At 39.1% G+C, this 23,447-nt stretch overlaps 2 protein-coding genes across 4 annotated transcripts; one reads left to right on the top strand and one right to left on the bottom strand.

The window, feature by feature from the left end:
* The first annotated feature begins 282 nt into the window (after positions 1-282).
* On the top strand, positions 283-6,480 carry rnaseka (ribonuclease, RNase K a). The gene is made up of 4 exons (XM_018693906.2): positions 283-494; positions 1,224-1,306; positions 4,972-5,098; positions 5,600-6,480. The coding sequence occupies exons 1-4, from the start codon at positions 420-422 to the stop codon at positions 5,615-5,617; spliced, it is 303 nt and encodes a 100-aa protein (XP_018549422.1). The 5' UTR covers positions 283-419; the 3' UTR covers positions 5,618-6,480.
* alox12 (arachidonate 12-lipoxygenase) lies at positions 5,923-22,310 on the bottom strand. 3 transcript variants are annotated; one of them, XM_018693900.2, is made up of 15 exons: positions 22,080-22,310; positions 19,208-19,354; positions 17,994-18,192; positions 16,425-16,506; positions 16,195-16,317; positions 15,853-15,959; positions 12,909-13,081; positions 12,638-12,781; positions 11,589-11,792; positions 10,937-11,023; positions 10,567-10,736; positions 8,904-9,025; positions 8,118-8,218; positions 7,817-7,987; positions 5,923-6,677 (listed from the first exon to the last, which is right to left on the bottom strand). In XM_018693900.2, exons 2-15 carry the CDS (start codon positions 19,352-19,354, stop codon positions 6,498-6,500), a joined length of 2,010 nt encoding a protein of 669 aa, XP_018549416.1. In that variant the 5' UTR covers positions 22,080-22,310; the 3' UTR covers positions 5,923-6,497. The 3 variants fall into 3 exon arrangements, with proteins under 3 accessions (XP_018549416.1, XP_018549417.1, XP_050931517.1); XM_018693901.2 differs by lacking the exon at positions 22,080-22,310 and adding an exon at positions 21,838-21,988; XM_051075560.1 differs by lacking the exon at positions 22,080-22,310 and adding an exon at positions 20,653-20,804.
* Positions 22,311-23,447: the final 1,137 nt, after the last annotated feature.

Genomic DNA, 23,447 nt, shown 5'->3' with positions numbered 1-23,447 from the left:
CTGGAACCCATCACGTTCGGAGTGTAAAGTCATGTGATTCAAGACACCAAGCCCACGTGGTTTTTGTCGTATTTACAAGAAGACTTCGTTTTGAATGTTTTGCTAAATCATCTCAAAGATGACACACTTATAACAGTCTAATGCAAACATTTTCATCTTAATGTTCGGATTTGCGTTTGATTTACATTACACTATCGAACAAAGTACATATAATTATCGATTTGTTGTTATCGAATTATTGATTTAATTTTTGATGTTTAAGTAATTAACTTTTTCTAAACGAACGTAGCTCTTTAAAACATGCCGGACACTTCCGGAGTTCAATCCTGGTCACCTGACTGAACAAGCGTCAGAAGTTTGACCAGCACTCAAATCAGATCGGCTCGAGTTTCTCTGTTCCTTTCTCAAGAACATTAATAATGCGTGGATTGATTTGTGGGCCTAAATGTGCCGCGTGTGGGATTGTATTGAGCGCGTGGGGGGTTATAATGCTGGTGAGTGACTCTGCTGTCTTTTCTCTTTTTTCAGTTCTCAGTAATCATACCTTCGTTTTCGATAAACTACAGTCCAGCTAAAATACTATTAGACCTACTTAAATCCTGTCCAATGCAGACAACAAGTATATGAGTTTCATTTCAACTCTTGATGATGTAATTTGTTCAGATATATTTAGTGCAATTGGATATTACATTTTATATAATCATTCTGTATCAAGGAAAGGTTTAATAGTTTTTGTCACATCATTTTGATCAATATAGTTTCAGATTTTTTTAAATGAGGAAAACACTAAAAAGAAAATAACATTTTGCTTTCACTGACTGCTTTCTGATAAGACTTGTCTGTGTTAATAGACACTGCTATTTTGAGAGAAACTGGCCTTTTATTTTGAAGAAAATGACTCAAAATTTTAGCTGCAGTTGAATGGTTTAGATATTTACATGAGAAATTACTGTGAATCAAAATCTGACATGAAATTAGTGTTTAAAATTAATATGATGTATATTAATATGTTGTTTTCAAAGCATTTAACAATATCTGTTTTTTGAATAGCCTCAAATGTGTTTACCAGTTACGAAACATTCATTTCATTGAATCTTAGTTCAGTATCTTTATTTTCAATTTAATCTACAGGTGGAGTTAAACCCTTTAACCCTGCCATGTTTACTGCTGGACCTGTGGTTTAACTGTGTCCTTCAATAACAAGTCTTCCTCTTCTCTCTCAGGCCATGCTGGGGATTTTCTTCACCACACATTCAGCTGTGCTGATTCATGATGTGCCTGTGGAAGATGAGGACATTCACCAAGAGTAAGGTTATACCAGCGTATTGCAGATAGGCAAGAAAAAGATGCGAACCCTTTGAAATTATGTGGCTTACTTTATGAATTATGTGCCTGCTGTGCACTTCACAGAGGGCATCTGTTTTATTATTCTGAAATTTTATTTTTGTTCTGTGAATTGTTTATTATTTTGTTTACTTAAATGTTGTGATTTGTTTGTAGTTTTAGTTTTATGCTTTTTTAGACCGTTTCAGATTTTATAATGGGTGTGTATGGAATGTTTAGGGCTCAAGTGTGTGACAGCACCCACACTCTGCCATCCCTGTTCCCACAAAACCTTTTTCAGCCTTGCCTAATAGAGTGGTGCAAGACTGAGTCCTACACCTAGGAAATAAGTTAGCATGTTAGCACTTTCTGTTCCCTCGTCCCAAAGTCAGTGAGTTTTTTAATGGGTTTTAGGTCAGATGCCTGAAATAATAATACTGTGGTTTTAACACAAGCTTAGGACATATTCCCATTGTATTCTTCAGCATAAAGTACATCAGGAATTAACCCACTTCTGATTTGTTTAAGCTTTTACATCTCTTAAAAAGAAGTGGCTAAATGAGACCACAGACGTTTTCAGTGTCATAATGCAGCAAATAAAAGACATATTATTCTTAACTATTCTCTGCTCTCTCTTCACAGCCTTGTTGTGTACACTCATACTCAAACTTTTACTAACTTTCTAAGAAGAAAGGACTTTGTAGAAGAGGTCAACACACTAAATTAAGTTACAAGTTGGAAGCTTGGTGGTGGTGATGTTGGTGAGGAAGTCATGCAGCCATGGTGGTGCCATAACATTTTCTGGCAATTGTACTATATGTAGGCTTCAAAAATCATGAAAGTGGTGTTCATTTGTGAAGATTATCTTCTTGAGAAAAATGTGAATCATAAACTTTTGTTGCTCATAAAGCTTTTTTTCTGCAAGAATGCAAAAAACAATTTAAAATATCCCACTGGCTATTTGTTGAGGGGAACATATAATGCGTCATCCCTGCAGGGATGGCATATTTTTGGTGGCCAGCTCATAAGTTTCATTAATGTCCTGGAAACTTATCCTGACCCTGACAGGTTTCAGTACCTTGTTAATATCATTCGTAATGTGTTGATCTGCCTCAAAACTGCTGTTTGATATGTCTGTCTAAAGCAGTGTCTATCATCGGCCTGAGTCCCCCCTCCCAAAGAAGTCAGAAAAGGTTATTGGATGGTTCTAAATATTATCTTGCTGGATTCTCCTGTCGTGTGAGGTGTGTTGAGAGTGATTTTATCCTCCCTGATCTGCTCCAAAGACGATCGGGGCTGCCCCGATATTTACAATCGAAAATCCTGTTGTGTGGGGAGTACACTGAGGAGAGCCAAGCACTCACTCTGTGGATTGTCACGTGAAAAGGGGCGTTAGCCAGTCAGGAAGCAAGCTGATTGAAGACAGAAGCTCATCAAACAAGAGTCGTCCACCATGTTTATTCTAAAGTCACATTTGACCACACAAGATTTCACGTCTTGTTGCACAGCGCACACTGTAAGAACAAAAACAATTTGTCCTTATTTGTCATTATGTGTGTGGTCTCTCACATTTTTAAAATCCTTTAGTGTGTGCCAGGCTTAAGAGAGAACAACGTGGCCATCAGTAAAAAAGGCTGAGTTAACCAGTCTAATTAGCCAATCAGTCACTTTACTACACTTGTGCCCAGCAACTGCCAAGTCACCACTAGCTGCTGAGTAAATACACAGACAAACCACACTATTCCCACATAGACTACAGTTTATGAGCCAAAACTTCCCATTGAACTTGCCCTCATAGGTCAAAAAGCACAAGGCCTGTCCACTAAATTTCTTCACTAATAGCATCACAAGGCTTCAGTGAAGAGACTGATGTTATCTTTGGTTTCAGCAAGAACCTCAGAGCTTAGTTTAACATCTGTTGGACTGTTGGTCAGCATTCTTTGCACTTGGAGGTACTTTATTCAAAAAACATAAGTTTCTCAAGTTTTTGATTCCCATGGAGGCTGGAAATCATTGGAATAGAGTACTGCAGTACTGAGTTCCAAAACCCAGAAGTAAGTTAGCATTTGTTGAGTCTTTGTGATTACAGTAAGTCTTGTGGAAAGATTTGCAAACAATAATAAAATGAATGAAGAATGAATGAAGAAGTCTCTTTTCTGCAGTATTTCAAGATGGCATGCCAAAAAAGTGTAAAATGTCCTAGTGCAGAGTGAAGCAGGGTCTATTGTCTCTAGTAAAATCATCTTGGGAGAAAATACAATTCATGATGTAATATGCTACTATGACACTAATTAAAATTGAACAGGTTCCTACTGTTTTGTGCAGCCCCAAATCATGCTTCACCTTGTAGTGATGTTTTCACATTGGTATTCACTGTCCTTTTTACAACATCTCTAAAGCTGTGTGTTCTTCCCAAAAAAATTTTCTAACCTACACTGTATATCTCAACAGAAACAGGAACAATACAATAATTTTAGTATTATTGGTCAAAATGGATTGTTTGTTCAAAGGTGTTACCTAGATGAAGATCTGACCGTATCTTGAGACATATTTATACAGAAATGCAGACAACTCCAAAGGGTTCACTTACTTGTTCTTGCTATTCCATATCAGTATCTACTGTATGTACCTAGGGCTGGCCAATCTGATGCCCTAGGTACATACTTTACTTAAGTACTTTTACTTATGGTCAAGGTCAATTGTCTACCAGAGAGGATTAACAATATAGATTATTTGTGTTGCGTGTTTTTGTTTGAACTGTCAACTATGGATATCAGCATCATCCACAAAAATGTAGTATTGGCCAGCTCTTATTTATTATGTGGTCGTATGGTATATATTGGACACTCCAGTGTATATGCTTAGTGCTCAGTGTCCTTGAGCAATCGTATTAACTGCAGATGAGCTGTTCTGTTGATTCTTAATTTCAAATTCATATAAAGAATGGTTTGATTGGGAATCAGGTCATGGTTACTTTTGATGATAGGTGTGGAGTACGCTGTGTAGTGTTCTCTAAGGGCCATGATTTTCCCAACAATTTTACTATAGCTCCCTGTGACATCATTACCATAGCTAAGCAGAAGTAAAAAGCTAATGTTAGGCTACAAACCAATTATATCACAGTCACATGACATCAACGTCGCCACCACTAAGCTTCCAACTTATCATTTAATGAGCTCTGAGCTCTTCTACAAAAGCCTTTCTTCTTAGAAAGTTAGTGAAAGTTTGAAAGAGCGTGAGTAGAAACACAACAAGGCTGTAAAGGTGGACTGGTGAGATTTTCATGTTTGCTTTTATAACATTGACCACCTCTGTCTCAGCATTAACAGTTGTTTATTAATCAAGAGCTTCAGCTATCAGTACATCCTCTCATGTTGGCCTAAGGGCAGACTGGATGCTACATTGACTCACTATTGCAAGTGGTATTACAAGACAACCGCACTGACCTTTTCATCTTACTCTGTTAAAGAAGGCAAACAAGCATATTCCCCTGTGCTGAGATACTCCTTTAGTAAAAATGCATATATGGCAGCTTAAACACCTTTAAGTGAATAAAGTGAACATGGACAGGTTTAAGTGTTTCAGTGTGAGCTGTGTACTTTTTGCAGGTTGTAATCTTTATGTGTAATATTATGTGTGTCCCCACAGTACAAACCCCCCTCACAGGATCTATGACCTGTTCGGCAAGGTGGGCTATAACTGCTTCATAGCAGCTGCCATCTATGCTGTGGTAGGAGCCTTCTCCTGCTGCCAGATGAGACTCAACAAGCAGAAGGTAATTTCACTTACTTGGCTGTTTGAGTTTAGTGTTATTGACCTTTGCTGTCAGGCTCAAGTTTATGAATGACACAAGTGAGAAAGAGGATTGGTTGACCTAAACTACATCTCCTGCGGATATCATTTGTGCTACTTGATTCTGCAGGAATGACAGGCAAAGTCTCACAGTGTCAGTCATTTTATTTTGCAGCAGCAGAAACACAGCGTTCACATTACACATTACAGTACAGTAGACTATCAGGAATTTGCAGAGGACAGCACCATGCTGGACGATGACGCTCACTTCAGTCCAGCAAAAGCTGAATCAAGTTAACCTTTGATTGTCAGCACTCACCACTCAACGCAGTGGTCTCATTTAAGTGGATAGCAGCATCGTATTTGGGATAACTATTGTAGTCCTTAATCAGTATATAATAATAATATTTATTCACAGAGGATGGATTGAAATGAAGATTGTCTAATTTGTACAGTAAGCATGTTATTTATGTGTGTTTTTCAGGAGTACTTGGTACATTAGTGCCACATGTTGGACTGACAAGTTCCTGGTAGCACTATGACAGCAGGAGGATGTATTGGGATGGTCACCTGTTCTCTGATTGCTGCCTTTTGTCTCAGGGTTTAAAAGTCCTAATCAGAGGATCAGTGATCAAGATCAGTGAAGATGAGATCAATTCTACCTCTGATTACAAGTGTGATTGTGGAAAAACAAACTACCCACTGGATTTCAACTGTTCTCTATTTTGCCTTGACTTGCTCTTTCATACCTGTTTCATACCCATTTCAGATAATTGACAACTGTGTTTCATATATCAGTCTTTAGAATGAGGTTATAAATGTCTTTATTTCTCAGAATGTCCACTGAACGCAGCACAGCTGTTGAAGCTTATTAGTTATTCTGTCCAATGTGTCAGCCCATCAGAGTCATGGACAGAGCATCTTACACAGCTCAGATGCTGCACTTTTGCTCCCATATCTTAAACAGAAAACATCATTAGCACATGATAACATCACAGTAACAATGATCTACCTGGTATTCTTATTTTTCACTCAAGTCACATTCTCTAGTTTTGTATCAGTGGGATCTGGTACAGAACTAGAAAATACAAATAAAGGTACACTCACTAGCTCTTTTCATAGTCATTCAGATGTAAATATCCTCCTTGATGAGGGTCTTCATTGGCAGATGGAGTTGCTCAGTTGGCAGTCTGGTCAATAATAACTGACAATCACAAATGGTCTAGTTGATTTTCATTTTTTAAAATAATATTTTACAACATTGAATTACAATGAATGTAATACCATTTTAAAAAAACAAAACAAAAAACAATGATCTATAGAAAAAATGATTTAATCTCAAAATAAAAACAGATCCTGCGTGGAGTACTCTGTCAGTATTTCTATATTGTGATGCTGTTTTCTATGCGGCTGGGTAGGAGGAAAAGGTACTGCAGTTCCAGTCCTTCATTCTGACTCAGGATGTGGTCTTCAATCTCCTTCAGCTCTGTTCTGAACCTGTCAATCAGCTCCACAGCCCGGCTCTCAGTGAAGTGCTCCTCCATGTATTGGCCCAAGGGAATCTAGGCAGAAGAAAACAGGAGGCTGCTGAAGAAAGATGAACAAATAAGGGTGGTGTAACATGATCACTGTCAAGTCAACAGCCCCACACACAACAGGATTACTGAAATATGTCTTTCAAACTTCACTGGCTGTCATGAAGCTGCCTGAAGGAAGCGCTTTACCTTGAGGTACAGGTGGTCAATGCATTCTTAATTGTGGATACCATAGCTGCCACAAGGCCAACGGGTCAGCCTCTTAACCACCAAACCATGAGGTGCCATCCCAGTGTGAAATGGGACAGGATGGTGCCCCCTCTCTGAGTCAGCACCATAAGCAGGTTATACAACCACTTATACAAATACCCAGCTTCTGATATGCATCTTGTGAATAGCAAACTCAAAATGTTTGGGTGTGTTTTTTTTGGTTTCATTGATTGGACTCATCACTCACTTTTCCAGCTACTCAGTGAATGTTTGACTTATGTATCCAAACAAAAGAAAAACAATGTTATCTGTGTTATTAATTAACATTTGTTCATAATTATAATTGTAGGATAAACTTGAGAACACTTTCCACTGTGTTATTAACAGTTTCCATCAGCCTACAAGCATTTTATTAGGAACACCATACTAATAACAGGTAACCCTTTGATGTCAAAACAGTCCCAGTTCTTTGTGGAACGAATTCCACAAGATGTTGGAAACATTTCTTTGAGATGCTGACTTATGGGGTGGCTGTGGCTCAGGAGGTAGTGCAGGTCGCCTTCTGATCAGAAGTGGGTCACCCTCGAGACCCTCGGGGGCTCCAAAATTACACGACTGGTAATTTTGTGTCTGGTTAATTTGTTAATGGTACATTTGTTTGTTAGTATGCACCACTAAAATACAATATCAACTGAAATGACTACTGAAACTGAGGTCCTCTCTTCTAGATATGGCTCTGTGTCAAAATGTACTGTCATTATCTAAACTAATAATTTTACCGGCAAATCTGGGTTAATGCATCAGTAATTTAAGTTGACTGATTAACTGATTTATTTCATTTATATTTTGCTCTTAACATATTGATATTGTCATTTTTATGTTTATACAACCCTAGTGGGCTTTATTATTATTTGTAGTAATCTGTTCCCACACAAAGCAGACAGAGATGGACTCACAGCGTCTGGTTGTGCTCGCCCCAGATGCCATGTGATAGCCATCTGTACACAGGACTGGCTGACATCAGGAAGGGTGGCCATGATCATCTCCATGGTAACTGCATCCTTGTCTGTTGGTGGGGGTTGTCTCATGGTGCAGGGGGTGTTGGGGACCCAGGCACACCAGTCAAACTACAAAAATAAATGTACATGATGTTTTAAGAGTTCAATAGACAGTTTCCAACCATCAACACTGAGCTAGGGAGCTGTCAGCATTAGAAAAACCATCATCACAATGTGCAAGTGTGTGAGCGTTCAGCACCTGTCCGTTGTTAGTGGCAGCATGCTGGGCTGTACTCGTGAAGATGGCCACTGCCAGCAGGGTGGACAGTTCCTCTCTGGTGCTGAGCTTACTGTGCAGACCTGAAATATATCTATCATTATGTGGGAGATACACATATTGTATATGCAACATATCGTCTCCACTGCTAACCCCACTTTATATAAATGGATTCCTCTGACGTTTGTCAAACCTCCCCTGTGTACAGTTACAATGATTTTGAATATTTCTGTCCTGCTACTGGCTCCTCAGTGTACCTCCTCCCAAAACACAAACTGTCATTTTTACATTTCTATTTTTGTACAGGGGCAGTATGGCTCATCAAGAAGGTTTCTGGGTTTGCATGTTCCCCCAGTGCCTCTCCTGGTTCTCCAGCTTCCTCCTACAGTCCAAAGACATGCAGGTTACTGGTGACTCGTGACTCTACGTATGAATGTGAGTGTGAATGATTGTCTCTATATGTCAGTCCTGTGATAGATTGTTGTCCAGGTTGTTCCTTTCCTCCCGCCCAATGTCAGCTGGGATTGGCCCCAGAACTTTGGACAGAACCAGAACCACTAGTTGTTTCTCCCTGATCTTAATGCTAAGTTAAGCTGACCACATCCTCACACATTACATAGACATAACAAATCCATCTAAACATGTAACTCCCAGAAAGACCGCAAATAAAAGCATTTCCCCAATTCTTTGTCACTTTAAAGACTTTAAATGACTGCATGAACGCTTTATCTGTGTTATGGATGAAAATGCAGGGTATGTGTAATTCACCAAAGTTGGGGAGCTCTGTGAAGCCCTCCTGTGATATGTCTCTGATCCAGGCTTGGAGTTCCAGGTCTTCCTGCACATCATGGTCTGATTGGTAGTACAGGTTTATCATACCTGAGACAAAACTGAAGAAAGTTTAGTTAGTACTGATAGCAGAGGGCAAACCTGGCCTTTAGCGGTGTCCTCAAATCACAAAATTGTGTGAACTTGAACATTTTGCTGAGTCTATCAACAAGACATTGTTGCAGACAGTATGGCACAGTGCTTAAACCAAGATACAGAATCTGGAACAAATCTACAGTATTAACTACACCAAGACACCTTGTAATGAAGCTAAGATTAGGCAACACTCACAAATTACATTATGTAGTTGATTTTGATTTCCTGTTCAAAATAGGAAATTATGTCCATGTCCAAATCCTAAATGCATGCATTATTCACAATTTACTTCTTACTGATAACACTATGTAACACAAATTTTCCCCCTGGACAGTACATGTTATTTCTTAACTGCTTATGTTGTAAAAGTATTTAAAAAATGGCCATTATTCCTGTCAAACTTTGCTTTTGTGACCTGCATAATGAAATTCAGAAATTAGCCTATATGAAACAGGCAAATCTGCACATTTTCACTTACATAAGGCTCCTCTGAGTATGCTCTCATGTTAACAATAATAATAATAATTCATTTTATTTATAAAGCACTTTACATTTGAGGGCAAATCTCAAAGTGCTACACAACAGACAATAGATGAAAAACAAATTAAAAACGGGCATTAAACATAAATTAAAAGTAGCATTTAATTTAGTATGCTTTCCTGAACAGAAAAGTCTTTAGCTGTTTTTTAGCAGTCCACAGTCTGTGGGGCCCTCAGGTTTTCAGGCAGGGTGTTCCAAAGCCGATGCGGAGCAGATGCTGTGAAGGCTCAATCTTGGATTCATTGAATTCCCTGAGTGTCAAGGATATGGACTTTCAGGGACATCCTGCAGCCCATTTTGATGTAGCTCTTCCCCAGAGCTTCAACCAGTTCCACATAATGTTCGGCCTTGTGATCATCCAAAAAACCCTGAGCCACTGTGACAATGCTGTGTCAAGCTTCTTTTTCCTTCCCACTGAGCTTCTTGGGAGAATCCTGTGCACTACAGAATCATCTTTACTTGTGGTCATCTGTGTCATTACCCAGGTCACAAAAGCAAAGTTTGGAGAGAAAAATAGGTCTCTTCCTTTTTAGGCATAAGCAACTGGGAAATAAAATTTTATGCCCAGGAACAAGAAATATCAACAATTTTGTTACACAGTGTAATATACCATTTTTAGTACCATAATAAATAAGGATGGGAATTCATGCCCTGGCATATATTTATGGAATATGACCTGTCCTCCAAACTTTAAAAAATGAAAGCATAGATCTGCTGCATGATGTTCCTTGGGGCTATCCTGTTTACACAGAAATGTTTCACAAATGATTGGTCAGGACCAAAAATATAAATATAAGGATATCTGGCATATTCCATTTCAATATGTCACATCAGATAGAGAGATACAGATACTCTTTGCTTTTAAGCTGCTCTTTTTCAGAATGAAGCAGACCTAACAGCAGTGTCCTGCCAGCTGCTAGTAGACTCAGCATGATGTGTTAGTATGAGTATGGTGTGTGTTGTCTACCTGTGTATGGCCTCCCACAGCATCAGACTGTGTTGTCTGTAGAAATAATTTGGGAGCTGGGACACTCCTCTGTCAGCAAAGTCAATGCATGGCTGGAGGGAGCGGTAGGTCAGCACCTTGTACTCCCTCTGAGCCAGAACCAACAGGCCATCACCACCTGTAGACACAACCTACACACAAACATGGTCATCACCACAGAGATGACAACCATCATTATAGTCAGCAACAGATTAAACACAGCTAATAAGCATATTTTTAATTTCTCCTCTCTACTAATGATGAGGTTGAGATTTTGGTATGGTATGTCAAGCCCACATTAAATAGGTTCTAACATCCAATATCCCAAGTATACAGTTTTAAAGTGACAGACCCGTTTAAAGATGCCATCGGCAGAGATAAGCTGAGTGCGCCCCCTACAGTTGATCTCCAGAGTATAGCGCAGGTGAGGGGCCAGGAGCTGCAACAGGAAGACACAGAAAATTGTTCCAAGGTACAACATGACTGTGATGGCCACAGTATGTAAAAACTTCTCAAATAAAAGCCACGTTTTCACATAATGACAGAATCTCAAATAACAGCACAAATAATTGAACTGTTGCTTATAAAGGTCCACTTTCTCTTTTTCAACATAAGTATCACCTTTACTTTGCCATTGCCATCTATTAAGTCACCCTCCATGAAGCCCCTGCAGGTGTTTCAAATTAAAAACCTGCCAGTAGAGGTCCTATGTCCTATGAGTCACTACAAGTCTTTTTAATGTAAAACTATGATGTTTAATGTTTAACCTCATTGACTTTTTAGTTTAACATCTTAAAAAACCTAGTGCATTTCCTGAAGAAAATTTCTGTTTCTGTTGTGTAATTGTGTTGAGTTTGTCTCAACCACAGAAAAAGGAAAATTAGAAACAAAGGCCTGCCTTGAATATAAGCTTGTGTCAAATAAAGGCCAGATTCTTTCTGCACTTAAAATGAATTGAGGATTGTATACAGTAAATCCTCTAACTGAAAGGTATGGTTGTTTACCTTATATATAGGGTGTACAGCAGGCAGCTGTCTCAGAGTAGCCACACAAAACACCTCTACCACAAGGTGAGTCCTGAGCAGGTGTGACAGCAGCTGGAACACCTGAAACTCAGAGTGACGCACCCACATCTTAGCCAATAGCCAGGCCAAAGGTGGGTCTCTGGGAAGGAATATGGGCGTGTCCAGGCCTGAAGTCTGCTCTAGCTGAGGACGAGGATGGGAAACTATTACATACAGTCATGTTCCACTGTGAAAAGGACCTCAAACTCTACATATATAAAAGCTCTCAGACCATATGAAGTTCAGATATTACTAACCAGTTTTGCTCTCTCTCTCTAGTGCAGTTCCCGCAATGTAGGAAAATGCGTCATTTAACATTGACAGCTATACAGGCATTCTTTGATGTTCATTTAACATTCTCAGTGTCCATGCAGTCTTATCAGATATTTACATTCAGTGTTTTCATAGTGTTATTTCAGGTAAAATACATTCTTCTCAGGTTTACTTTCACGTTAACTTTTAATACTCTGAGATTGACATAAATATGTCCCATGTTTAATCTTTTATAAACCTCTCAGATTTTTTAGCTTTCTCAGATTTACAGTCATTATATTCTGACTGACAGACTTACATGCAGTGGTCACACAGGTTTTCATTCAAAAGTCCTGGGTTTTCATTTAACATTTTTATATTTTCATTCATTTTTAGCTTTACATTCAGAATTCTCAAGGTTATTTACATTTTTTCAAATTTTAAGTATTTTCAGGATGCATTTGCCAATCTCAGGTGCTCTCTCTTTTAGGTTTTTCATATTCTCAGGTGTTCATAACAAATTTAACCTTCTAATAATGAATTCTATCCTGAGACCCTTTTCCCCAGTTACCAAACCGATAAACCGATGCTTCATGTTACTGTGTGCTGCTGGCACAACACCACAACTAATCAAGTTTCACTGTATATAAACGTGTGATTGTTAGCATGTACATCAGTGACATGTTGAGTTCATTCAGTATTTCAGCACTACGGCATAATAGCTGTGAATAATATACCTGTATAGCAATCGGTATGAGTCCTTCATCTGGGTGTTGGTACAGGAGACAGAGCGGAGCAGCAATGTACTGAGGTTTTCCCTTGATTGTGTTGGTGGGAATCCCATCCATGATGGCGTAGTCTAACAAGTAGATATTTCCTGCCTGGACAGGAGAGAGGCAGAAAAATGAGAACAATTGAGGACATGGAGGGAGATAAATGAAAAATTCTGAGGCATAAATTAGACAAAGCCTGTCTAGATGATATTGATAATACAGTGCATTTTTCCACCTTGAGTTCTTTGTCCAAGTTGGTCCTGGGAGCCATGGAGCTCTGCACCATGTCTGATGTGACAGGGAAATTCTCTGGTATCTTCTTGCACCTCTGGATCATCCTTGGGTTGGAGCCATTCAGACACTGGTAGCCAAAGAACCAGTCTTCCTTCCAGTGCTCCATACAGTACTCTGAGTCAAACACACTTATTCTTTATTTAACAGACATAAGATAATAACTATTTTGTTAGCATTGAACAACCACACCATTCCTGAGGCTTTGATACAATATCTATGTTTAAGGCTCATATTGCAGTTTTAATAGTCGTGCATAGCGGTACCCATCTCCACAGCACTGTGAGAGGGGTGTAATAGATGCTGTTGGAACAGCTAAGCTAAGCCAGAACTAGGGCAGAGCCCCAGCTCTATGTTTGCCTGCAGAGATGGCTCTCAGATATTCCTGTTCCCATTGTCTTTGGTAAAATGTTCTTATCCACTCAACCACTTCTCAATGAAATTAGAGGAACTAACTAGTTGTTTTGGGCTTGAATAATGTCTGTTGGGCAGCAGTTAGCTGTCTAGTACTTTGCTTGCTTTGTGTGCAAAGAGGTTCCAAATATTTTCTTTACAACTTTATTTAAATGCAAGCGTACAACCTATTATTATTAAGTGTGGCTGTGGCTCAAGTAGTAGAGTGGGTTGTCTACTGATTGCGGGGTTGTCATTTGGGCAAGACACTGAACCTCAAGTTGCCTCACTTATAAGTTGTTTTGGACTACAACATTTGTCAAATGAGTAAATGTAAAAATCTAGTACATCACCACCACTAAGGCCTAAAAAAATCACTTAATAAAATTAACTTTTTCTGGCACAGCCCTTAGGAAACTGAACATTATAAGGGTTGGATATATTGCAAGGCTGTTCAAGGGTTTTTGTGGAGGGTGGGGTGGGGGTGGGGGTTCTTTCTCTGGTTACTCTCACACTGACTCATAATGCAAGAGTTAGATTGCATTACATTTGCTGATGCTGTTGCAACTTTCTAGAATTGTTGAAATCAGCTGCATGAAATCTAAAAGTTCCTTGAAGTTTCACTAAAATGCTCAAAAACTAGACTAAAATGTCAAGTGTTTTTGTAGACTTAACATGTCTAAATTTTTTCTTTGACTAAGACAGTTGACTAAAAATGATTAAAAATAAGGGTTGGACGTACTGTGCATTGCATTTTCTGTCTGCCACAGTTGTAAAGAGTAGTTATCTAAGTTACTGTTCTTCATTACTAGATTGTGAATTTCCTGCAGAAAATACAGTGTGACTGCTGAAAGCTCTGGCAGCTTGGTTGTACCTGCTGGAACTGGCAGCCTTTGAAGCTCGCAGTTCCAGTTTTCATGATATCAGTGATTTTACTCACTTTTTGTTGTGTCACCATAGCGGCTCCTAGTGATAAAACTGCATGGAACTCTACAGTCTTGTGTGTGGTCTCAGCTTGTACACTTGAGCCAAATTTGTTTGCAAACAGATGAATAATTAACGAGTTACGGGCGGTTTAACTGATTTGACCACACCCACAAATGTTTGTTAGCTGATGATGGAAATGATCTCAAACAAGAAATGGTATGCGCCAAGGAGTCAAAAGCATATCTATCAAAGAATTCTAAATGCTGTCATTTTTGTGATAAAAACGGTTAAATATCAATCTCCTCAGCATCATTCACTAAATGCATAGACACCAGAATTTTTTTTCCCGTCTCACAGCTGCTGAGATATTAGCCAAAACATTTGCAACATTTGTTAACGCATTTGTCACCGCTTGATGGAACTATTGCTACCGTTTTTGAATATGTGAGATATAAGGAAGCTATTCATTGAGGTTTAGTCTTGTAGCCTTTATAGATTTTGAGATAATTGCTATGTTTCACCATGTTTCATTCATTCCCCACAGAAAACCATTTTAAAAAATCCATAGAAAATCAACCATTACAGATATAATTACTTACATTACTTATAATTACTTTGTTTTTGTTTGTTTTTCTTGTTTATTAACTGGGGGTCTGAGAGAGACAGCATTTCAATCCTTGACTTTGTCTTCGACTAAAGTCAACATGCTTGTAGCTTTGGAGCCATGTGTGTTAAAAAAACACACAGAGAAGCATAATTATGAGGAAAAAATAAAGAGTGAAGATATTAATATTGTGATAGCTGTCAGCAATCACATAGTCAAGACATGTATTATGTGAACATTAACTGAAATGCCTGACCTATATCTGCAGGATTTTATGCATTGCCTGCTTTTTCTTGTACAGAGGCCACTCTAAGTGCTTCACAATGCATGTCTCATTCACACACACATTAAAACACTGATTGCATAGCATCAGGAGCAGTTAGGGGCTCAGTGTCTTGCTCAAGGACACTTCAACGCCCCCTCTGGAGGAGCTGGGGATTGAATCAGGTGTCCAGGTGTAAAAAGCTCAGTGAGTGTATATTTCCTTTTTATGTATGCATTTATTGTGTTATACTGACATGAAAAACTGCATGTTAAATTAAAGCTAATTCACTTTTTGTCTGTTTCATTCATTCATTATTTTTACTACTTATCTGTAAGGGTCATTGGTGGGGTGGGGGTGGGGGGGTCCTGCATACCCTGGACAAATCATCAGCCCATCAAGGCCAACACATATAGACAAAAAACCATTCACACTCACATTCACACCACCAAATACAGACAATTTTAACTCACCAAATAACCTGCATAACTTTGGACTGTAGGAGGAAGCTGGAGTACCCAGAGAGAACCCACACAAGTGTGTAAACTCCACACAGAAAAGGCAAACATTTTACATTTTACACTTAATCATTTGGCAGATGCTTTTATCCAAAACAACTGAAATGTAACACACTACTACACTTCTGCCCAGCCCCTAAGTTTTTAAGGTTTTGTGAGGAGTATGTTGTGTGTATTTACCCACCAGCTATGGGGCTTCTCAGCTTCCAGAAGATCCGTTTGAAATCATCCAGATCATTCCAGGACTTCCCAAACCTGATGGCCAACTTCTTAAGAGACAACTCCAGCAAGCTGATGAGAGGAAATGGTGCATGTGCAACTGACATTCATCGTGGTATTGGGATACAGATCTGATTATAAAGTTACATTGTGAGAACTCAGACCACCTTCACACCATTTATTAATCTATTTAGAGGTTAAAACTGGGATTTGGTTTTCAAGAAACTATTCAAAATTTCTAAGAACTGAGGACTGTGTGTGTATGTGTGTGTGTGTGTGTGTGGGTGTGTGTGTGAGTACCACTTACGCATAGTGTAAGGAATGTTCAAAGTCACTCCTCTTCTCATTTTCAAAGCGGACATCTTGGGGTAAATCTGCTTCTGTTTTAGCATCGATACATCTGGGAATCCCTGGAGCCCACGTTACCCATCTGACATGATAACACACAGAACAATAGAAATAATAATTTATATGATATATAAAAACATTGACTCTGGGGTGAAGCTCTATCTTTGTGTTTCTGTGTTGCTGTTAGACCTGTAAGTCTTCTGTTTATCCTGCAGCTCTCTCTTCCTGTGCGCCACCAGCTGAGATGAGGAGTCTTCCCTCAGCGTCTTAGCTATGGAGACAGGAAAAGGCACCAGTTCAGACTAACTGGGGCTCATGCTCACTGTCCCAAGGTTTTAAAGGGGATGTCCCCTCCCTGCAAATTGAGAATGTTGTGGCTGCTTATTTGGCCGTGTGGATGAGGTGGGGCTGGTGTGGCAACACTGAAATTAGCAAAATTAAAAAATAAAAAAAGATTTTGAATGAGACTGTGTGGAAAACTACAAGGAAAACTATCTTGCAGGTGCAAGCATGGAGCTAAACATTTTGAAATAGAATATTTAATCACAAAGTTACTGTTATTTTATTCAAAAGAAAACAGGCCTCAGTTTAAGCTTTCTTTTATTTCCTTAAGGCCATAAAATAATACCTCAGTTTAGAGCAAGTCTTCTTCTTGGATGCTCTCTGATGGAGGCCATAGAGAACATATAAGGGCAACCCTGAATGTCTGTAAACAAATTTCATGGAAATAGAAAACAGTCATAGCAGCCCCAGCACTCCAGTCTTATATATAGGGCCCAGTTACACAAGGTATTAACATTTGGACTGTGCCTAAATTATAACACCCAATCCATGGGTCTTTGTATTTACACATGCTATTAACAAGTGTTGCTGTATCTCCATTTTGGCTTCACTGTGATCTGATCTCAGTTTGCAAATTAGTTAGATGTCAATATGCAAATTAGTTAGTTGCTGCTTTTTGCTATGTTTTCCTGGGGTTAGGGTGTGGCCTGAAACAAGGTGACATTCAACTCGTGCGTCTTTACAGCTACATGAACACATATTTCCATGTACCTCGATAGGACATCCAGATATAGATTGCATGTTAATGCCAGGTGTAAACAGAGTAAAAGACCAAGAAATTAGCTGCAGTGATGAAACTCAAAAGGTTAATAAGTCTAAGTGTCCTAGAAATTGAATTGATGGACAGTTCCACAGGTCACAATTTATGTCCAGTCCCAATGTTTAGTGCAAGGGCAGAAAGTAGTGTGTCTTCATGTAGAGTGGTGAAAAGTAATGGTGGGGAGGTGGGAATGGTAGATGAGCACTCATGTGGGAAATGTCTTCGTTGTGCCTCCCCCAGCTCTTAACCTGAGACCCCTGACCCTTTTTATAACCTTAACAAAGTGTTTAACCACTGCACCACCATGCTGCCCCTAATATTTTCATGCTTAGCCCAAACTCCATTAATCTCAGCACAAACTGGTTCATACCAAGGCTGCTTCATAACAGGTACATGTGGACAAAACATTGTAAAAAAGCAGCAAAGCAGAAAGAACAATCAGTCCATACACCAGGATTTGCACATCACTGGTGTTGCACCAGCACACCCAACCTTATGCTTCATACTTGGCTATCAAGTAAAATTTGAATGACATCACCACTGCTGCAATGTAAGAGCTGGTGCTGGATCAGTTAGTGGTTGGCTGCATTGCTTAAAGGTAATGTGTTTACAGCTTACCATTAGGAGTTGACACTGAATGGCTTGAATCTTCCTACCTGTTCCCTCTCTTATCTCGACCTTGACATCTCCTACAAGCCAGCGGTAACACGGGAAGGTCATTTTGTGTCCACCTGGAGGCTCCACTGTGACGTAGCGACAGAACCAGTTATCTTCTACCCAGTACCTCTGTTTCTCCAGTCTGACCAATAGCAGGGAGCCTAAAGGGGAAGGACTGGTCACCTTGTATTGGTCAACCTGACAGAGAGGGATGAAGAGAGGGACAGGAGAAAGAAAGAAATAATTGTCTTTTTTTTTCAAGCATAGAAAACACTTCTACATTCAAACTAAAATATTCACGGACATGAAACATTAAACAGTAAGTATGTTTCCGATATCATAATGTAATGCCCCACTGTGTTTTGGGTCCTCCCCAGGTACTCCTCACATTTGGACCTAACAGGAAAACCTCCACTGGGAGACCACCTCAAATGCCTACTTTTGATTCAAAGGAGCAACAGTTCTATGCTGAGCTCCTTCCTGATGTTTGAGCTCTTTAACCAGCAACTGAGCTCAATCTCCTTGTGTAGAAAGCACCATGTCTATCTCATTCTTTCAGTCATTAACCAAAGCTCACGACCAAAGGGGAGGGCTGACAGACTGATCTATGAATCAAGAGCCCTGAAATAGAGGATCCTTAAATAAAACTAGAATGGTCACATCAAATCCAGAAGTCAGCAGCTTTGTATTTCTTGATGGCATACCTCTTCAGATGGGACATTCACTTAAAGAAAAAGTGAATGCTATTTCCTTAAGTTACAATGCACCAGTTATTTCACAGAGGTGGACATTTTGAGTTGCTTTGTTGATCTTATTGAGTTAAGCTCAAAGATTCATTGTCAGAGTATGTAACTTGTTATCCTTTTTAAAGTAAACTGATCACAGGTCAGAATACTGTGATGTTCGGGAAGTGAGGGGATCTTTGATATTAACAACAAATGACAACAAAGATCCATGAATGTATCACAGATAATATAGCTACAGTTTAAAATAATACAAATGCAATACCATCCCTTTGTTGGCACGTTCTCAAAAGGTTGGAGGACCTAAGTGAGATCATTCTGCCAAAATGTAATCAAAACTTCTTTTGAAATTGCACAAATGAATGAACAAACAAAAGAGGATGAGACAAAGAAATAAAGATACATGTAAACCTGATGAACTCTGCCAGATAAAGTGGAGATAATTTCAGTATTTCCAAATCACACATTACCGCTCCCCGACAGAAATCCAGTCCAGGGTTGTCCAGCAGGGTGCGCTCACTCTCCCCTTTCTCTCCCACCAGGGTCACAAAGATGTAGTTGTTGGTGCCCGAATACTCTGATGTACCAGTGGCTACTGTTAGAGTGTAGATTTCCATCTGAGGGCATGAACAGGTACACAGATCGTAAGGTTCTATGCATCTATCAATCAATTTATCTAATGCACCACACCAGACTTTATGTTCCATCACATACCTTTAATTGCCCTTTAATTGTAACCACCACTGTTCCTAAACACAACCTTTTCATCACCATACCTTAACCATAGTTCATTTTTCAATGTTCAAAGTCTTTTCTAACTTTAACCATAATGTAGCTTTTGTGCACAGATATTGCACAGAAGGAGAATTTAAAAAACAGTGTCATTTGGTTTTGCAAAAACATCCATTGGCATTCTTGTTTGGTGACAGTGATGTACTGAAGTAGAAAACCATCTTTCAAAGAAGTCAGTTTATCAGATTTTTGACCTGGTCTTGCTACAGCTCAGCTATGTGGTAGGCCTCACAAGCTCTCAGAATGGGAGTTGACTCAGTGTGCATAATCTAACTCCCAAACTGCTTAAGGAAGCAAAATCAGAACTATTTGTCAGGAGCTTCACAACTTGGGTTTCCATGCCTGAGCAGCAGCAGCAGCAGCAGCACACACACACACACACACACACACACACACACACACACACACACATTTAATCAAAAATACTCATCATGAACTAATATTACTGCTATATTTCTTAGTTTGCGCTTGTTAAGCCATTACATTGTCAAGATATTACATTATTACATTACACAAGCTATACAGTCATTCTGTGTCATTTTGTGAGGGCGAGTAATGTGCTGACATAGGAGTATATTTTCCTGGTAATAATTTGAATAATATTAACCACAGTGATGCAAACGAGCTGATGAAACAATAGATAAGTGATCTGAAACAACAGATATGACAGCCCTCATACCTGTGGCAGGATATAGATAAGACCTGCCTCAGGAGAGTTCACATTACTGAGGTACATTCAGTAGCTTTTCACACTATGTGTCTAACTTGACAGTTAATACATAATACAAGTTAGTACTAGTTTATCTCAGCTCCAATCCTCACCATCCCAGACCTGGATCACAAGAAACTTGAGTACATCAGTAATGTTACAGTTCCAGTTCATCTTGACTCTCAGGTTCTCCAGGTCCTCTTTCAAAACCCATTCCTCATCACCCCTGACCACACATCTCTCTGGAATTCCTCACAGATTTACAACCATCTGATGGTAATATCTTGATCATCTTCACAGTCATAGACCAGTTCTCCAAGCTAGTACACCTCCTTAATTACTGCTAGAACTCATAATGCAACATGTCTTCCACCTTCCAGGGGACTTGGTCCCTGACCAGGGAGCACAATTCACCTGTTCCTTCTGGAGGGATTTCTGGTCTCTTCCACCTGTGTGGCAAGTGGGTGGATGTTTGCTGCAGGGATTGTATTTATTTCTTCACTCCAAAAATAAGCAGAATATGTTATTTTCCCTGGTGTGCCCAAACTTCAGTCACTGAAAGAAAATTATCCACCACAATTTAAGTACTATGTAAATTATTTACACAACTGGTGTAATTTGCTTATTTTGCAACCTGTTGTGCATTTGGAGACCCAAACACTAACTTCTGTTGCTCTTGCAGTGAGCCAACAGTGCATTTACCAAATATAATGATGAAATCTGTGTTTTTCCGTGGCAGTGCCAGTGAGTACAAGCTGTACTGTAGATCTACTCTCTGAGCACTCAGACTTCAGACCACGTGTCCCTAGAATTTTGTGTTTCTTTCACACCCTAGTTTAAAGGTATATTTGAGAGCTTGGAAATGCTTCATATTTGAAGATAATACTGGAACAAATGTCAGCTTCCAAAAATATTTGTTTTGACCTTTAACATAACCAAGTTTTAAAAGCAACAAATGAGGATTACATCTTATTCAGAGTAAATATCTCAGTAACACAAGGGTGTCACACAGACAAGTGGTGGAAACACGAGGGCTCAGATGAAAAAAACTGAGGGTCAGAGAGAGGTCAGAGCAAATATTTACAGCTGGAAAAAATGCACAGCCTATAGGCTACTACAGAGTCGACAGTACGAAAATACTCAACATAATGCCCAACAACTTCAACCACACAATTAACACTCATCCATATGCATCGTATCCACAGCTGCAACAGCATGTCAATCAAACAACGCTAACAACAGTGTAAATATTGAAGGTTAACTGTAGTTCACAGTACATACATGAGCTGCTGCGACGCCTGCAAATGCACAAGAGGAATTTGAGCATGAGCCTTAGGATAGGACTAAACCTATCCTAATATAAATGTACTGTATAAATATCCATATGACGAAACAGAAACAATAGAGGGAATGACGTTAACAATGTTAGCTAAGATAATTTATTAACCTTAACTTCAAGATGTTAAGTTAAACAGCGTTGTTGTTGTTTGAACGCTGCATACTTTTTAACGTTAGAGAAACAGTTCATGACTCAAGTTCAACTAATCATGACCTATTCTGAGCATAAAATGAAATATCGATATGTGAGAGCATTGTTACCTTCTCCAGCTTTTTGGCCCTGGACTGCAGTTGGGAGCGCCCTGGTTTAATTAAACTAATCCAACAGAACCTTCCTCCGCAGGACGAAACATAATACACGACCTTTCTAACATTGTTATGTTGTTACCTGAGCTTACAAATTCACTCACTCACTGGGAGCATCCCCAGTGCATAACGGCCACACAATAAAGTATCTGGCTTCACAGGACTGTCAGAAGCCAAGAAACAAAAAACCCACTCACCTTAATCCACTGTTGCTTGCAGCTGCCCCAGTTTTCTCCTCTTCTTTTCCAGTAGATTTCCTTTGGCTCTGTTTTCTTACACTTCTCTCTTTCTTCCTCTCCCCGTGTCCAAATTCTTCTCTTTCTCACAGATCAGTTGGTTCAGCAGGAAGTTATTCTTTACCACACTCTCTCTCTCACTCTTATCTCTCACCTACAGTCTGTCTCTCACACTCCCCTCAATCAGTCCTTTGTGTTTCATCTCACGCACGCACACATACACACACACACACACACACACACAATGTTGCAAAAAGGGAAGTTTATATCTGGGCTCCTCAGTACCAGATAAGAGCCATATCACAGATCAACATACCAGCTGTACAAGCTCAAAAACAGAATTTAATCAAGTATATCAGTGAAGTTAAATTTTACACTTTACACTCAAGTTTAAATGAGCACTGAGTGATGGTGGCTTTTGGCTCCAGTCTTCAGTGATAAAACTTAGAGATGTTTTTCTTTTAATTTTATTTATTTTATTATTATTAGGGCCCGAGCAACGAAGTCTTCTTTTTCCGCGTTATTAGGCGGCCTTTTCAGGGCCTAAACATGCCCCAAAACTCCTGGAATTTTTCAGGCGCCTCCGGCGAGTCAAAAATATTACGTAATTAAGGGTCGTGAGCACGGGCGTGGCAAAATGGCTTGGTAGACCAGCCCCTGAAGCCTGTTGCGCCTAAAAATTTGAAAATGTGCACACCAATGTTTTTTTTTCCACCAAACTTTATTTCACATTACAATTTACTGAACATTTCAATTTGAAATATACATCAATTTACAAAAAGAACTAATTTGAGGAAACATTTGCTTGCATTTGAAACACTACAAGCTTACAACACATTAACAAGATAATATAAAATAAAATAATCACGGGTTGACATTTTAACAAAAGTGCTTTAAGCGTATTAAAAGAACACAGGATTGTAACTTAAAAAGCAAGAGACTTTGACATTGTTTCATATAGTTCATTGATAGACTGATTTTCTTCCTTTAGGGATGTGATATAGTTTTTAATTTCATTTTTAAAACAGTTTATGGTGGGTTTTCTGTTTTTCCATTTAGAAGAATAAGTGTTCAATCGTTTCGTGTTCTGTCATACAGAAAACACACGGACTTGAAAATTGAAAATTGACAAAATTGAATCCTTTCCTTAGGGTTTCAGCAGCGGGATAAATATTGTTTATTAATTTGAACTGAATTTCTTTTACCTTGGGTGCAATTGGCCATTTAAGAAAACTACAATAAGTCATTAGTGTCACTTCATTATCTGTTATCTTTATTTTTGTTGATTTTTTGATGTCATGGAACAGCTTTTCTTTAAACACACTTCCA

Source organism: Lates calcarifer, linkage group LG14 (genome assembly GCF_001640805.2).
Source record: "Lates calcarifer isolate ASB-BC8 linkage group LG14, TLL_Latcal_v3, whole genome shotgun sequence".
NCBI lineage: Eukaryota > Metazoa > Chordata > Actinopteri > Centropomidae > Lates > Lates calcarifer.
Note: the sequence above shows the minus strand (reverse complement) of the source record. Positions and strands in the feature narration are given on the sequence as shown.

Excerpts from the sequence above, each read along its gene's own strand:
- rnaseka (XM_018693906.2), top strand. The coding sequence starts at position 420 with ATGCGTGGATTGATTTGTGGGCCTAAATGTGCCGCGTGTGGGATTGTA. Across the intron at positions 495-1,223 it reads CGTGGGGGGTTATAATGCTG|GCCATGCTGGGGATTTTCTT; the intron begins GTGAGTGACTCT and ends CTTCTCTCTCAG. Across the intron at positions 1,307-4,971 it reads GATGAGGACATTCACCAAGA|TACAAACCCCCCTCACAGGA; the intron begins GTAAGGTTATAC and ends GTGTCCCCACAG.
- alox12 (XM_018693900.2), bottom strand. The coding sequence starts at position 19,354 with ATGGAAATCTACACTCTAACAGTAGCCACTGGTACATCAGAGTATTCG. Across the intron at positions 10,737-10,936 it reads CCGATGGCATCTTTAAACGG|GTTGTGTCTACAGGTGGTGA; the intron begins GTCTGTCACTTT and ends GTTTGTGTGTAG. Across the intron at positions 7,988-8,117 it reads CTGCCACTAACAACGGACAG|TTTGACTGGTGTGCCTGGGT; the intron begins GTGCTGAACGCT and ends TTATTTTTGTAG.